Genomic DNA, 16,273 nt, shown 5'->3' with positions numbered 1-16,273 from the left:
GAAATAAAAACTCCCTTTTACTCCTACCTCTTATAATTTCTATCCTATAAAATTATTTGGCATCCATTTTTATTTTTTATTTTTTTAGCCAGGCATGGTAGCACACACCTGTTATCCCAGTACTTGGGAGACTAAGATAAGAGGATCACAGGTTCGAGGCCAGCCTCAGCAACCTAGCAAGGGTCTTATCCTCACTAAAATAAAATATAAGATATAAAATAAAATAGGGCTGGGGATTAGCTCAGAAGTAGAACACCCCTTGGTTCAATCCAGAATATGAAAAAAGTGTCAAGAAGATTATAGAATGATGTTTTTTGTAAGCAAATGCTTTGTCCTGGCAGGGTTGTGGAATTGCTCAGTGCTTGAGGATCGTCTGCCAGGTTGGGCGGCTAGACAGAGGAAAGAGTGCAATCCTGTACGTGAAATCTCTACTGTGGACTGAGACGTTTATGAATGTAAGCAGATAGATATAACACTCTACACATTTATTCAGTTTTTTCAAAGAAATAAGAAAGGGATGACATCTGGGCAATTATCTCATTATTTCTATGCAGAAGGAAAACCAGAATCATTCTTATTCTCTGAAGTCATCTGCTTCCTTTAATGTCATTGAGTTTCCTTATAAGAACCTTCCAATTGAGGATATCTTCAACTCCACATTGGTAAGTCATTGATCTAGGGACATGAGATAAATGTGCTCGGTTCAAATGGCTCAGATGATTTTTTTTTTTTTATTTAAAGGCAATTTAACTGTCTTGATGATTTAAGGCAACAAAAAGTTATTTAGCTAAGATTATAACCTTACTTAATACTATCACTTATTCTTCCATCCCAGCTTTATCAAAGCTAGGGCTTTTACTTTAGCCTCTTGTCCTATGTAAGAGAATTTTGAGTGTGTATTAAATTATGTTGGGAATAATTGAGGATGTTTTCTGCCCACAAAATTGTAAAGTTGGAAATTAACTGCAACAAGTGAAGGCATTTAGAATGTTTTTAAGGAATAAAAATGGAATCAGCCATCATACACTGGATTAGATTATTTAGAAATCATTTCAGATACATTCAGAAGCTAATCTGTTGTTGGGGGTTTTATGTATATATGTTTATGCTACTGACCGAACATGCAACCACTAAACTGTACTTTGCAAAACAGAATACAGTGTGAATACCAGTAAAGTAAAATGTAATAGGCACTCAAATACTTATTAAGTCAGTGAATTATTTTAAGGCTGAGAGTCTTTTGTCCCCTACAGGTTACCACTAACGTCACCTGGGGCATTCAGCCCGTGCCCATGCCTGTGCCCGTGTGGGTGATCATCTTAGCAGTTCTGGCAGGACTGTTATTACTGGCTGTTTTGGTATTTGTAATGTACAGGGTGAGTAATGGACTTAGAAAGAGGGAGGAAGGGAGAGAGGGAAACAGAAAGAAAGGAGAAGGGAGGGAGGAAAAGAAGAGTTAAGAAATAAATGAAGGTAGAAAGGGACTGTCATGATGTTATATCATGGGCATTATTTACTATTTGAAGAAAAAGACAAATTGCAAAACAGGCCATTTAAATGTTTTTGGTTTTAATATAGTCACTCCAAAAATATTTTCAGTATTCCATACTAATATGAAAATGATGTCTTTTTTCTTCAACTGACAGGTGGGCTTTTTTAAACGTGTCCGGCCACCTCAAGAAGAGCAAGAAAGAGAACAGCTTCAGCCTCATGAAAATGGTGAAGGAAATTCAGAAACTTAACTGTGGTTTTAAAGTTATGCTACATCTTGACCCACTAGAATTACAAACTTGATTACAGAATTGAGTTTCCTTCATGAGGAGTGAAATTCCAAGACTCTAACTGCTGATGATACCCTCAGTTTAACCACAAACTTGAGAGCAATATTTATCAACCTTCTCTTTATAAATAGGTTCAGACATCATTTCATAGACATACACTGACTTGTGTTTTTTAGGTATTTAAATAATAATAAAATCTCAAGTGATAGTTTTTATTAAATGTACATAAGGCAGGTAGCACCTGAGTTATTACTTTATATAAAATAGTACTTATAGCAGTAACTGTCTGATTTAGTTACGTTGGGTTTTGCTGTTTGTTTTAGTTTTGAAAAAAATCTCAGTTTGGTCTTTCGTATCTATTTTTTTTTTTTTGTACAGGTACTTAACAATTATATTACACTACAGTAGGCTTTTCAAGCCACTAAAAGCTTTGTAATTGGCATGAATTTGAATTTTAATATTAGTTACCTGACTGAACTTTTTAAAAAGGCATGATACCATCAGAATTCTGTCCTGGGGGCCGAGGTTTTAGCTCAGTGGTAGAATGCATTCTTAACACATGTGAGGCCTTGAGTTCAATTCCCAGCACTGGGAAGAAATATTTCTTTCCCATAAAGCAATGGTACAATGTTTTCATATGAAAATTGGGTACATGTGATTAAATTTTATTTATATTTAATCCATAATCTATTTTATTAATTTTAACTTGTGTGGTTTTAAGTTCTGTGTCAAATCTTTAAGCCAGTCTACACTAAAAATTAATTCTATATTCACGAATGCATTTTTTTGTATAATATTTGAATTTTAGCTAAATCTCTTGATGGATAAATCCATGTGGAATTGGGAATCATTTTCAGAGTGCATCTAGTCCATTGTTTTCTTTTGGCTATTTAGAACACATTTTAAAAAACATTGTAATTGAAAGACTTACTTTTAATAGTTCTTAGATTAGAGCAAAGTCTTTAATTGTTATTTATTTTCCTCCTACATACATGTTTTTTCTTATATTCCCATACTTGTTATGACGAGTGAGGTAAGATCATCTTTAAGACATTCATGGATCCCTCTTTCCTACCCTATAAAAAGTTCTTGGCATCTGGACTCTTAAAGTCTCTTGCCAGTTTCCTTCTAGCAATAGCATGATGCTGTTCTCATGAATAGTGTCTCTTTTTATGCCAGGTAATTTGTAAATCCAGTTTTAGGTATCAGGATAATTGCTAAAAGATATTTTTATAAGCAGTTCATGTTACTAAAACCTTTTAAAGTTTTCTTAGATTTGTTAACATAAATTACTTTTCTAGGGTTTAAATAATAAAGCAGTATAGGTAGGTGGCAAATTGTAGTTTAATATGTCCGTAGGGTGGTGAATTTCAGGTTGAATGTGTGACTTAGTCACACTTTCTTAAGACCTAGGAATGAGTATCAATTATACCTATTTTTGTGCAATTACATCATATTGCACGTTAGACATTGGGAGTTTAATAGCTTTTTATCCATTGTCGTCATTAGGCAAAGATAAATATCTCTGTTAAATAATTGGCTATTTTTATAGTTTTAAAAGTAATGGAAATATACCTTGCCATATCTTGTGTTACAATTCTATGTGCAAGTGGCTGACCTAATCTAGAAAATATATTCATAGAATAGAAGCATATTTAGGTGAGTTATACATGTTAGAACAAGATAAGACCCAATATTTAGCTTTAGTGAACTTTAAAATTAGTGGGTTTTGGAGTAGAATTTTTTAGTAGCTAGAAAGATCCTAATGATATGTAATAACTATTATATTATCAATACATTTAAATTCTTTAAAGATAAAAACTATTTTTATCCTAAGGCCAAGTGTTGCCTACCACAAAACAGTCACTAAGTTAGTTTATTACAATTTTCCCCTCATCTATTTTCCTACCTGAGAGCTGTCATTCCTGTAAACACACACTGGACAGAAATGCACTCTTTGATAAAAGTGTTAGTATTTGCTTTTGAACAGTTTTCATTTTATGGTCTTCTTTTGCAAGAAATAATCTTCTATTGGAGATTGAAAGATGCTATAATTGGAAATTAACATGATGTTTTATATTGCCTTTATCAATTGTAGTTTTAAGTATGAATTTTGTTTTTTAAAAAATGAAGGTTTATATCTCTACAAAGACATGGATTATAATTTGAAAGTTTATTCTATGAGGGAAATGTTTTAATCTTTTACCCTAAAGTAGCATGTGAGGATATTTGACTAAACATCAAGAATAGTTCTATGAATCTTTAAAAATCTCTAGCCCATTTTAAATACTATTGTATTTGTGATTTATTGAAAAATAAAATTTGTTTCAAAGTATGAAATTCTCATAATCTGAGAATTTTTAAGTAAACAACTGAGCTAGAGGATATTAAATCCATTTGACAGGTGAAGAATATTGATACTGATTTCTTATATAGGTATTTATTTCAGAATTGATATTTTGAGAAACATTTGTATGAGGGTCATATTCCTTTTCTCTGATGATCTTCTTTACCTTTCTCTGATGATTAATTATAATTCTGATTAAATTCTTAATGATTGTGAAAGGTAAAACTTTTAGTCAAAATAATATTGCCACATTTCTACCCGTGTTATAAAATTACTTAGTCATAGTTAATTTTCATGAACACAGTATTTATATTTATATAATGAAAAATCCTGTGTTAATAAAGTAAACTTTCCTGGCTTTATTAAGAGAGCCCCGATTTGGGGTATTGAATTATGATCCTGTTGGAGTGGTTTATGTGGCAAACATATAGTGTTTAATAGATGAGCTGGGTTTTTTTTAAGGCAAACATAATGTTGAAGGTGATGCTCATTCCTATGTCAAAGAATGCAGTGATGAGCCAAGATGGAGAAGAATAAGTTGTTCATGGAACACCTGTGTGTGACCAGGCATGTTCAGTGTCAGCATGTTTTTACTTTGATAGCTTGTCTATTTGATATGAAAAAACATAAAATTTGAAAAATTGATTATGGAATCCACAAGGCAAATATAATTACTTAATACTCAGTGCTTTAGAAAGCATCCCTGTTGGTTGTCCAGTTTGAGAAATAACCTTTCGATGTGCAGCATGTGACATATATTTGTATTTCATTAAAATTTCTGACACATAGTGAACTTCTTGGGAGAGGTACTGAATCTTTGACTTTTGTGTTGTCATTTTTCTCAAGTGCAATATAACAATGTAACCAAACCTAGACAATTTCAAAGTGATCATTAATTTAGTAGGCATAATTGAAACAGAGATTTATTTGTGTTTTTGTTAGTAGGAAGGAGTGCTTTTGCTATGGATGTACAAATGAAGTTATTTACCGTAAACCGTCCATTCTGTGTTTTATTTGGGGCTGGATATGAACTATGCCTTACCAGTTTTGAAAAACTTTGAAATATCTTAAGGTAATTTGGAAGCTGTGTATGTCAAAATAATTTGCTTCCTAAGTAATATAGAAAGTAATTATCTTTGTTTAGCTTTTCTTGTGATCACCCACATTGGGTGAGAGAAAATGAGTCTGTTTTCGAATCTGTCATTTGCTAACTTGGTTTGAGTTAGTGAAAGCTGAAACAGTGTTCTGCTTAGTTTCCAACATGTAACTTGTGACTGTACAATAAAAGTGAGCATATGGTGCCACCTTTGTGTGTGGATTCTGTCCTTTTATTCACTTGGTGTTTTGATTTTTAATCACATGGCCTAGTAATAATGTACCAAAAGGATGACCTGAAAGCTGTGACACACCTAAAAGTTAAAAATATTGAGTGCTAGTTATACGAAGAAAGGAAATACAGAAACAGAAGGATCGCAGGTTCGTGGCCAGCCTCAGCAACTTGTGATGCCCTCCGCAACTTAGTGAGACCCTGTTTCAAAGTAAATAATAAAAAATAGGGCTGGGGGTGTAGCTTAGAGTTAGAATTCCCCTGGCTTCAATTCCCAATACTGCAAAAAAAAAAAAAAATAAAAAAGAGGAAATACAGTTGGGTGTGGAAGTGTATAACTCTAACCCCAGTACTTGGGAGGCTTATGTTTGAATAGTCATATAACTTTACTAATAATATAAGGTAGCAAGAAAATAATTACACATACTTTATAGCTCATTAAAATAAATTTATAGATAAAATATTACTTTGAAGGAAGCATTTTATACCTTGCTATCAATGGAATGGTGAATTATAGTATCACCTTGAATATAATATTAAATTGTCTTTCTCTTGTGTGTTATTCGGAGAGCTGTCATTCTTAAAACTAAGATAATTTGTTTTAAAAAAGCTCTTATTTTAGTTTCAAATGTGATTTAAAACTGATGATATGTTAAAGGGACAAATATTACAGAAACCTACTTTTATTCAATTTTGAAATAAAATAGCTTTTCATACAGTAATGGGTTGCTTTCTGCTGAGTGAATCGAGAGTGATTGGCCTTGTATTGTTAAAAGAGGCAGCTCACCAGCAGCAGTCTCCAATAAAAGTTACCCTGGGAGGTCATGGACTAACATAAACATGACATTTTGTTAATATTTGTTTTCTCTAAAATGCAGTTATCCTGGTTAATCGGTCTTTTGAGAATTTTGAAGTTGTACCCTGCTTTTCTACCCCCCCCAATTATAAAGGCATACTAATTATTGCTGTTGATTAAAAAAAGTTACATGCCAGCATAATCTACACTTAGGTGAAAGTTATGAGTTTTAGGCTGCATTTGATAACTAGACATGTGTTGCATCACAGAACGCCCTGTCAGGGACAAAGCAGGTACCTTAGTTTCAGTAGCAGTGGCATCTTTGTGTGGCAGTAGTTGTGTCATTAAATTTTTAATTGCCTTTTTTATCATTTTAAAAAATGAAGAGAAAATGGAAAAGAGAGTATGATGATACAAAAATTAGAACCATTAAGTAAGAAAAAGTGACAAAGTTTTGGCTTGATCATATTGGATCTAATTGATATTAATTAGATCCAATATTGATCATATTGGATCTAATTGATCATACTGGATCTAATTGATCATACTGGATCTAATTGATGGGCTATATTCATTGCTTGGGTGAAGAACAAAATAAGAGAACTAGCAGAAAAAAAAATTCTGGCGATCCAATCTTTAAAACTTTTCTAAAAGGCATGGGATAATAAACGATATCATTTTTAGTTTGATAGTAAAGGGAAATCTACAGAAACTGAAATGTTCGGAAGTTGAGCATTCATAGGTTTTTAGGATCAAAAAGGACAAATGGAGAAAACTGTCTTTAACCACATGCTTTTCTATGGCAAGAGATTTCCCTTGATTAAAGAGAAGGTATTGTTTGAGCTCTGGCTGCATCCAGTTGTCAACACTGGTCACTAATAGTGTTCACTGTTGCCTGCCAGTCACAGTGGAAAGATTTCTTCAGATTTTCCAGAATCACCTGAAAAGGATCATAAGGCAAATCTTTGCCAATTAGGAAATAGATGGACCATACTCCTTGAATTAGATAACTACTCAAATGAGTTTTCAGTGCCTTCCTTAATAAATGCTGCTGACAGTCTTCAGATGGCCACTAGCACATAGTCATGGGCACTCTTCCAGAAACTAAAAAGAAGTGGTGGTGTGTGCTTTGTGATTGATGTGAAGATGTTCATTGTCAAGGTAAAGAAAATTATGGTCATGGCTGCTGTTGTACAGCTGATCAGAGAAGATACCATGCCAAAGCAACAGGTGTAGGCATGGAGACTATCATATTTGAATAAGAAGAGAACATCTGACTAGCTGAAGAATGAGCCACTCAGAACACCATGGCCTGTGCAAGGAAGAAAAATGGCTGTGCAAACGTGTGCGTGTGTGTGTACATGTGTGAAGGATATGGTGGGAAGGATGTTCTGGTAAATCCTTTCTGGATACTTGAGTGCTCACAAATTCAGAAGTATCTAATAAATAACTTTTTATATGCTTTTATTGGTGTAATTATACATCACAACGAGGCCTAGAGTAGTAGGAATATACATGCATGCTACACTTGGTGCATTTCTCTCCAGATTCTACCATTTCCCCTTCTCCGTACATGTCATTGAGACTGGTACTGGCAATTCTGTATATGGCATAGTATTATTTAAACTGTTATCTTCTGTACATCTCTATCCCCCTTTCTCCCTTGTCCAACTCTAACCCTCCATGACTCCATTGAAGTCTGTTCTTTTATTGATATCTTTTTCCCCCAATTTCTATCTAGCATTCACATATGAGAGAAAACACCACTATTTGCTTTTTGAGACTGGCTAATATTTCTTAGCATAATATTTTCAAGTTCTACACATTGGGCTTCAAATGACACCATTTGTTCTTCTTTATATCTTTGTAAAATTCCATTGTGTATATATGCCATGGTTTTGTGATTCATCCATCTGTTGATGACACCTAGGCTGGTTCTATAGTTTGGATATTGTGGATTGTGATGCTATTAACACAGATATGCATTTATCATTCTAACATTCTGACTTCAGTTCTTTTGGAAAGATGTCCAGATCAGTATAAATTAGGAATGAGAAAAATGTATGTTTTTAAAAATAAATTAACAAGTTGTATTATAAATTTATAATTAGATGTACAGATTTGAGTTGAGGAAACAATTAGGGTAATTAGAAGCAGCATATGAAATCTAAAGAAGCCATAGGAAAAGCTGGTTAGATAAAAGAGCTAAATGAATTGTTTTTCCTGCAAGAAAATGTCTATTTTTATAAATGACATGCAAGAGGAGAAAATTAAGAAGTGTTAAGATTCTTGGGAAATTACACTGAAGTATCATAAGCTGCCATAAATTTCTACTGTTATAAGAAGAGCTCAGAAAATAGAGCATTGCTGGTGTCTAGAAGCTACCTTCTGTCCCTTTTCAATCATACTTATAGTCTACAGAAGTAGCCACTGTTCCCATTTCTAACACTGTATTAAATTAGACACGATATTTTCCTTGGACCAGCAAATCCTAACAACTACCCCCATACTGACAACTGTACTTGGTACTTTGCTTCTAGGTAAGATATACATTTATAACATCTACACTTGGTGAGAGCGTAAGTGTTCATTCTGAATGTGAGAATTAAAATAAAAAAAGGCAAAATCTTTTCTGTCCTGACTTACTAGTTGCTTTTTAGGATCGAATGAGATAATTTATGTGGAAACTGTTTAGATTGAGAGTGCTGCCTTCTCACAAGCTTAACCTTTCTACACCCAAGTACTATTAGTGTTGTTTAAAGTTGTTAGGAATTTATGGGAAAATCTAACGAAGAAAGGGTCATCAAAGACACAAGTGTTTATCAGGTAACAGTCTCATCATCCTGTACTTTATTAGTCTGAGAACTTTGAGTAGTGGTCTTCTCTTTTCCCAGGTTAATTTTAAAACATTTCTCAATTTCAAGGCCAGCTTCTGCAACTTTGTGAGACCATGTTTTAAAATTTAACAAAAGAGGCTAATGAAGGCTCATGTTTTCTGTAATATATGGATAGTAGAAAGATGCTGGGATACAGAGGGACTCCAGATAAAGGAGAAGAATCCCTAGTGGAGAGATGGAGGGGGACTAGAGGAAGGGACATGGGTAGGGGGAGGGAGACTTGACAAGGGAAACACTTCGACTAACATGTACATATACAGAATTATCAATGCCAATCTCAATATCATGTATGGGGAAGGAGAGGGCGTGGAGTGAGATCCAGTTGCAAGCTCACCAAGTTCTGTGTGCCACTATGAACTTCATTATGCTGTGTGATTACAATGCACCAGTAAAAATATATTTAAAGGGGGGGGCTGAGAATATAGCCCAGAGGTAGAATTCCCCTGAGTACAAAAAAAATCCAAACCTTATAATGGTAAGAAATCATTAATTAGGCAAGTCATTAACTATAGAGGCATTTACAAGCAGGTCTGGAATACCACAAAATTCAATCACCTGTAGCTATGTTGGTAGGAAGTAACAGAACTGCATGTGTTTTAGGAAGGATTACTTATGTCTTAGAAATAGCTTATAGTGTGGTAGAAGTGCCTGGTTTGGTTTGCTTTACTTTGGTCACATTTCTTTCTTTTCTTTTTCTTTTTTGGTGGTACTGGGGTTCCTGGAAGCCCTTCTACCTCCGGGCTACACTCCCGGACCTATTTTTACATTTTTATTTGGAAACAGGGTCTCCTAAGCCAGCGCGCGCAGCTGGCTTCGAACTTGTGCGATCCTCCTGTCTCTGCCTCCCAAGTGCAGGGATTACAAGCATGTGCCACCACGCCCAGCTACTTTGGTCACATTTCTATTTACTCTCTTATTACAAGTAAACTAGTGCTACAGCTAATATTATATATATATATATAATATTTTGAACCTCATTTTACTGGCTTGAAAGTCAGTTCAGGGCAATTAAGATCTCACAGCAAGCAAGCGGCAGAGCTTGGGTATGTAGGCAGGCTGTGCTTTCATAATGTGTTCTACACCGTATTTGTCCTCGTGCAAGCCACCTAACCACTCTATACCTCTTTTTTATAGACTCTACATGATGGACATCATAATAGCAACTGCATTATGTAGTGTTATCTTTGGGAATGTTAGATCTATGCAAACTGCTTACATATATTAATGTATGGACATATGTATAAGACTTAGAACAGTGGCTGGTGGTATTTTCATATTCCTTCCAAAAAGAGAGATAATAAGGGCTTAAAATAGTACAGTAAAATGAACTAGAAAGGAGGAGACATATTTAAGATTTGTGTAATTGCATAAAATTTATAGGTTTCTGATTTGAGTGATTGGCTGGATTGTGAATTGAGGTACATAGGGGCAAAGGAGCAGATTTGGGGAAGAGCAGTGAGGTTAGTGTAAAGTGGGGGCAGGGCCGAGAGCTAGGAGGTGGAGCCTGCGATTCCGGGACCAGGCCTCCCGCCCCGGAAGAGCAGAGTTCAGAGAGGACCGGGAGAGGGAGGGAGCCATTCTCCCGCCGGCCACTGGCCCCCGCGGCCACGCGGGGGCTGGGGGTTGACCCCCCACGAATAAAGCCTCTCGTAACTTATTATGGATCTCGGCGTGTCTCTATGCTAATGAGGCACACACCCGCATTTTCATTCGCACTGCCGGCGCGCGCGCTCCCATCACCGGGGCAGGCCCGCGGCCCCGCGGACCTCTCTCCCACCGGCCCGCCAAGTCCAGCCTGTGCCGTACATGCCTTCTCTGCGCCTGGCATGCTTAGACCTGCCCGCCCCTGCAGGCCCCTGCGCCGGCTCTCTGCTGATTGCGCCCTTCACCCTCTGCCCGCCCACCCCTCTGCCCAGGCCCGGCCATTTCGGTAAGCACCCACAGGGCATCACTGTGGGGGGGAGGCCCGCCATCTTTGGCCCACGTGTAATCACTGAGGAGCCGCCATGTTTCTTTAACCCCTCCCCCCTCATGGCCTCGCTGGAGGCCCCGCCATCTTTATTCCCGCCCACTTTCCATTCCTAACCAATCCTAGGAGTCGGCGGCCATTTTTAAAAAATCTTTTCGCAGCCATTTTCAGCCCAGATCTCCACAGCACCATCTCTCAGCGGTAAGCTTCCTCTTGAGAAACTAAGTGGGTTCCGCCTAACTCGGAGGGTTCTGACTGACTGACTGCTGTAATATCCGGTATACCGGTGTCCTCCAGTTCTCCAATCGTCCAGGACGATTGCGAGGTGTGTAAAAGAGACAAAGAGACGTCTTTTCTCGGTCACACCTACTCTGTACCGAACTAGGCAGGGCCCTGGGATGCTGGAGTTTCCTGCCTTTGTTCTCGCTCGCCCACTTACAACTCATGGGGGGAAGTCAGCCATCTAAGATTGAGATCGATTCTCAATCCCCGCTGGGCCGTGTGTTATATAATCTGCAGGCTCTGGGATTCTCAGGGGAACTGTCCCCAGAGAGACTTATTTCTCTTTGTACTAAGATCTGGCCGACATATAATTTAGCCAATGACATTCGATGGCCTGCCATGGGCATGCTAAATCCTAGGACGCTGATGGCTCTCAGTGAATTTTGCACGCCAGTTTCCTCTTTGGTGGCCTGCTCGATCTTTCAGGCCTTAGTTTCCTTCTCAAGTCTCGGTTCAGGATGATGAGGCAAGCCCTCCAGCCTCTGCCCACAGCTTAGGCCATATCTAAAAGGGCTCTGTTACAACAGCTCCAGGGACAAATTCTCTTACACGGTGTTGGGATCCACTAAACTTTGTTTCTTTCAACATAACTCTCTTTGATGTTTATATTTTAGCAGGTCCACTTGTTTACGTACTATGGTGCTCTCCCTCCTCGGATGCCAAATTGCCTAAGTATTAAACTTCTAAAATGGGTAACTGATGCTCCCAAGGCAGTGACAGGTGTTTAACCAGACATATCCATACTCACTCAATGCTAAAAAGAGTGGTGTGGGTCTGCTTCGGGAGTTGCTGCTATTTATAACTCTGGTCTAATGAAAAACTGCTAAAGGGGCGATAGACGCTCTCCTCAGGAAAATGTTGCTATTTAAGTTAGTAGATCTAGTGACTGCCTTGTGTCTAAAAGGGCTTCTGCCCAGCCTGGGTTCCGTTCTCACAATTTTCTTTTTCTTTAATAGCACCTTGCCTGTTAGTCTCCTCAAAGCAAACCAGTCACCGAGCTCTCCAGGGTAACCTCCAACTCTCCAACCACAGCCACCTGCTCCCTTCCGGCGGCTCAAATTCCGACTTCTCCCGACCTGGGGCCTTTGACTGGGGCCCTTGATTGACGTCGCCCAGTATCAGCATGAAGCCGCTAGATGAGCAAAAACCACGCCCTTCTGCACCCCCTTAGTCAAAGCCCTTCTGCACCCCTGAGTCAAAGAGGTCGGAATGTAAAGTGGGGGCAGGGCCGAGAGCTAGGAGGTGGAGCCTGCGATTCCGGGACCAGGCCTCCCGTCCCGGAAGAGCAGAGTTCAGAGAGGACCGGGAGAGGGAGGGAGCCACTCTCCCGCCGGCCACCGGCCCCCACGGCCACGCGGGGGCTGGGGGTTGACCCCCCACGAATAAAGCCTCTCGTAACTTATTATGGATCTCGGCGTGTCTCTATGCTAATGGGGCACACACCCGCATTTTCATTTAATCTTACAGTTAGGAGGGGGAAAGGTATGTGAAGTTTGTTACCTACAGCACATCCAAACGGAAATTTCCTACAGGTTGTCATAAGCATAAGTCTTACTTTCAGGAGAAAGATCAAAGCTAGCAAAACAAAGTTTAGAATTGTAATAAAGATAGTCATATGTAAGATTGTTCTGCTGAAATGTATAAAGGAAGGAGAGAAAAATAAAGTGAAGTGCTGAATTTTAACATTTAAAAGGAGGACAGGAGCCGGGCACGGTGGTGCTCACTTGTAATCCCAGTACTTGGGAGGCCAAGACAGGAGGATCGTGCAGGTTCGAAGTCAACCTCAACAGCTTAGTGAGGCTCTCAGAAACTTAGTGAGACCCTGTTTCCAAATAAAATATAAAATAGATCTAGCAGTCTAGCTCGGAGGTAGAAGGCCCCTGGGTTTCATCCCCAGTACCCCCCCCTCCCCCCACACACACGGAGGACAGAATACAAGGCGCCTGTGGTCCAGCAAAAAAAAAAAAAAAAAGATTACACTGTAGATAAGTAATAAAGGAACAACTGGGGAAGATCTGGGACACATGGGAGAGGAAGAAGTAGAAGGACCAGCACCAAGAGATCAGAATAACCCCAGGAAGCATCACAGAGGCAGAAGGCGGCCAGCCTTATGCATTTGTTTCACCTGAAAAGTGCTTTAAAGATAAGTAAACTCTTCGGCAACATTAACGTATTAGACAAATTTTCTTAAAAGTGTGATATTAGCCGGGCATGGTGGCGCACACTTGTAATCCCCATGCTTGGGAGGCAGAGACAGGAGGATCGCGCTAGTTCGAAGCCAGCCTCACTGGCTTAAGAGACCCTGTTTCCAAATAAAAATATAAAAAATAGGTGCCTGGGAGTGTAGCCCGGAGGTAGAAGGGTTTCCAGGAACCCCAATACCACCACCAAAAAAAAAAGTGTGATATTCCAACTTCTAAAAACTGCAACATTCTGTAGCATTAGAGCTGCATGCTTACCTGGGTATGTATGGTGTGCTTGGAGCTGAGTAATACATGACTAAGACAGCCAAGCAATGACTGGGGTGCCACAAACCCCAGAAAGACTTCTATTCCTTATACTAAGCGAGTCCCTTGTTACCTCCCTAATTTGCTTGACTCTAGGAATTTGAGGTTGTAAATCCTGATGAAGATCCTACTATAATCATGACCAAATCTGTGTTATTCTGATTGCTATCACTATAAAAGATACCCACAACAATTAACTTAGAAGGAAAAAAGATTTATTTTGGCTCTTGGTTTTAAAGGGCTCTGTCCATGATCAGTTAACCCTGCTCTGGGCCTGTGGTGGGGTACGATGCCATGAAGAGCTTCTTGCCAGTGTGCCCTCCAGTTATGTTAAAATACAGTACCCCACATCATCACCATCATCATCATTATTGTTATTATTATTATTATCTCTTTATACTTTTCTCCTGAACACTCTCACTCATGACCATGATGACTTGGTAGAGCAAAACCTCTCACTTCATGGTCAGGAAGCAAAAGAGCAAGGAGGATGCTGGGATTCCACTGTCCCCCTCAAGGACACAACTCCAAATGACCTAAGGAGCTCTCCACAGGCCCCACCTCTTAAAGGCTCCTCCACCTCTAATAGCACCATCCTGGGGACCAATTCTCTAACCCATGGGACTCAGAGGGGGACTCATCATCCAAGTCACAGCAGGGTTATCACTACCTAATGAGTTTGTCATATTAGAGGCTCTTTTTCCAGGTTTTATATGAAATAAACCCTGTATTTGTTCAGTCTGTCATGGGAGAAGGGTTGATTCCTCAACTCAGGATGGGCAGGGTCCTTCTCTTACCCTGTGATGGAAGAATTTCAGCACAAGCCAGTCAGAGACCTTGACAGAGGTTTATTTAGGGGGAAAAAGAAATATGCATTCAATGGAGAATGGGGGTCACCTCAAAAGTAAGAGAGGTGGCTTGGGAGCGCAAGGCTCTTCTTTCATAGGGGGCTTTCGTGAGGAGTGGGCGGGAGGAAGCATTTGAGGATCATCTCAGTCTGATAGTCACAAGATGACTTAGGGTGTTCTGGTCATCCTCAGGATCCTCAGGCTGACTGTGGACTTCATTATCTCATCAATAGATAAGCTAAAAGGTCCTCTAAATTATAGATTTCTCAAGATACTGTATCTGTCTTGTTTATAGTGCAAAAAGCAATTATGGTTTTTATTTTTTATTAATTTTAAAACTTATAGACTTCCCAGGAACTTGGGAGAGGCAGGCCTGGGAAAAAGAACTGGTTTGGAAAATAAAGTTATGAGGAACTTTAGCACCAGTTTCTTATTATTAAAGTTATATTTTACTTCTCTTTTCTATCTGTTTCCTTTCTACTTATTTATTTCTTCTATATCAATTCTATTATAAATAAGCTGGATCCAGAAACAGTCATCTTGATCACAAATATTCTAATACTTCAACATATTTGGTTGACTTGAATGGAAAAATTATAATATTAGTACCAAAGGGTAAAATCATAAATATTTCAAACCTAGAAAGGGCTTCAAATTCCAACAATAACACAATAGCTTGTATCAGGTGGCAGTAAACAAAAGGGGTGTGTGTATGGAAAAACCTTACAAACATTTGGAGATAGTGAGGTGACCGCAAGCAGAAACTAGAGGGACTTTAACTCTTAGAGAAAAAAATTGGAGGTATATTTGCATCACTTTGCATCTCATCATAAAATATAATTACATAAAATATAACTACATTGTACCAATAAAAATATAAGAAACAAAGAAAAGAAGATACATATTTCCCTTGCAGTGGCTCCCTGTGATGTGGACAGAATTGGTAGGAAGCTCTTCTCACTCCCTGAAATGATGGGACTGCCATGATGGCCAGCAGGTGAGGAGAGAATCCTGGAAAGGAAGCAGTCACAGGCAGCAGGGGAAAAACACTTCCTCCCAGATCATTGGCTGGCTCCCGAACGCTGTTGCTCAAGGAGAAGGCTCTGAGGAGCCCTCAAAAAAAGCAGCAGAGGGGAGCTGAAAGGGCAGACCTGTTGCTCCTGCCACTGTGAGCTGCAGAAGAGGTGAGATTAGAGTACAAGTCTTCATCATTTTGAGGAGCCTGGCCTTGCCATTGAAGCTGCAAAGGATCCAAGTCTTTTGAGTGAATTCCACAACGCAAGATTAGTTAACTCACCCTGGAACAAAAGGTAAAGTCAAAATGGGTTCAATTTGACAAAGTGTAAAGCCAAGCTTCTGCAAGTTTAAAGTGATCTGCTCACAGCTTGTAACTGACCTGTCTGCTAGTAAAGACGGTTATTTTTAAAGGAAGATTACAAATACAGCAAGGTTCAGAGGTGGAATGGGGCTAGTGGAGGTGGGTCAGGCTTCCATCTCTCTCTCTCCTTGCCCCCATGGC

At 38.8% G+C, this 16,273-nt stretch overlaps 1 protein-coding gene across 2 annotated transcripts in view; it reads left to right on the top strand.

Annotated features, from left to right (window-relative positions):
* Positions 1 to 1,742, top strand: part of ITGAV (integrin subunit alpha V) — a gene marked incomplete at both ends in the record, with an annotated part of 83,677 nt that extends 81,935 nt beyond the window's left edge. For both annotated transcript variants that reach the window (XM_080689614.1, XM_080689613.1), the window contains 4 exons: positions 342 to 455; positions 555 to 662; positions 1,254 to 1,376; positions 1,647 to 1,742. In XM_080689614.1, the coding sequence (XP_080545740.1) occupies positions 342 to 455; positions 555 to 662; positions 1,254 to 1,376; positions 1,647 to 1,742 (441 nt within the window). The remainder of the gene's footprint in view (positions 1 to 341; positions 456 to 554; positions 663 to 1,253; positions 1,377 to 1,646) is intronic.
* Positions 1,743 to 16,273: the final 14,531 nt, after the last annotated feature.

Source organism: Muscardinus avellanarius (genome assembly GCF_963383645.1).
Source record: "Muscardinus avellanarius genome assembly, chromosome: 2".
In the NCBI taxonomy this organism is placed as follows: domain Eukaryota; kingdom Metazoa; phylum Chordata; class Mammalia; order Rodentia; family Gliridae; genus Muscardinus; species Muscardinus avellanarius.
The sequence above is the reverse complement of the archived record's forward strand: the minus strand, read 5'-3'. Positions and strand labels throughout refer to the sequence as shown.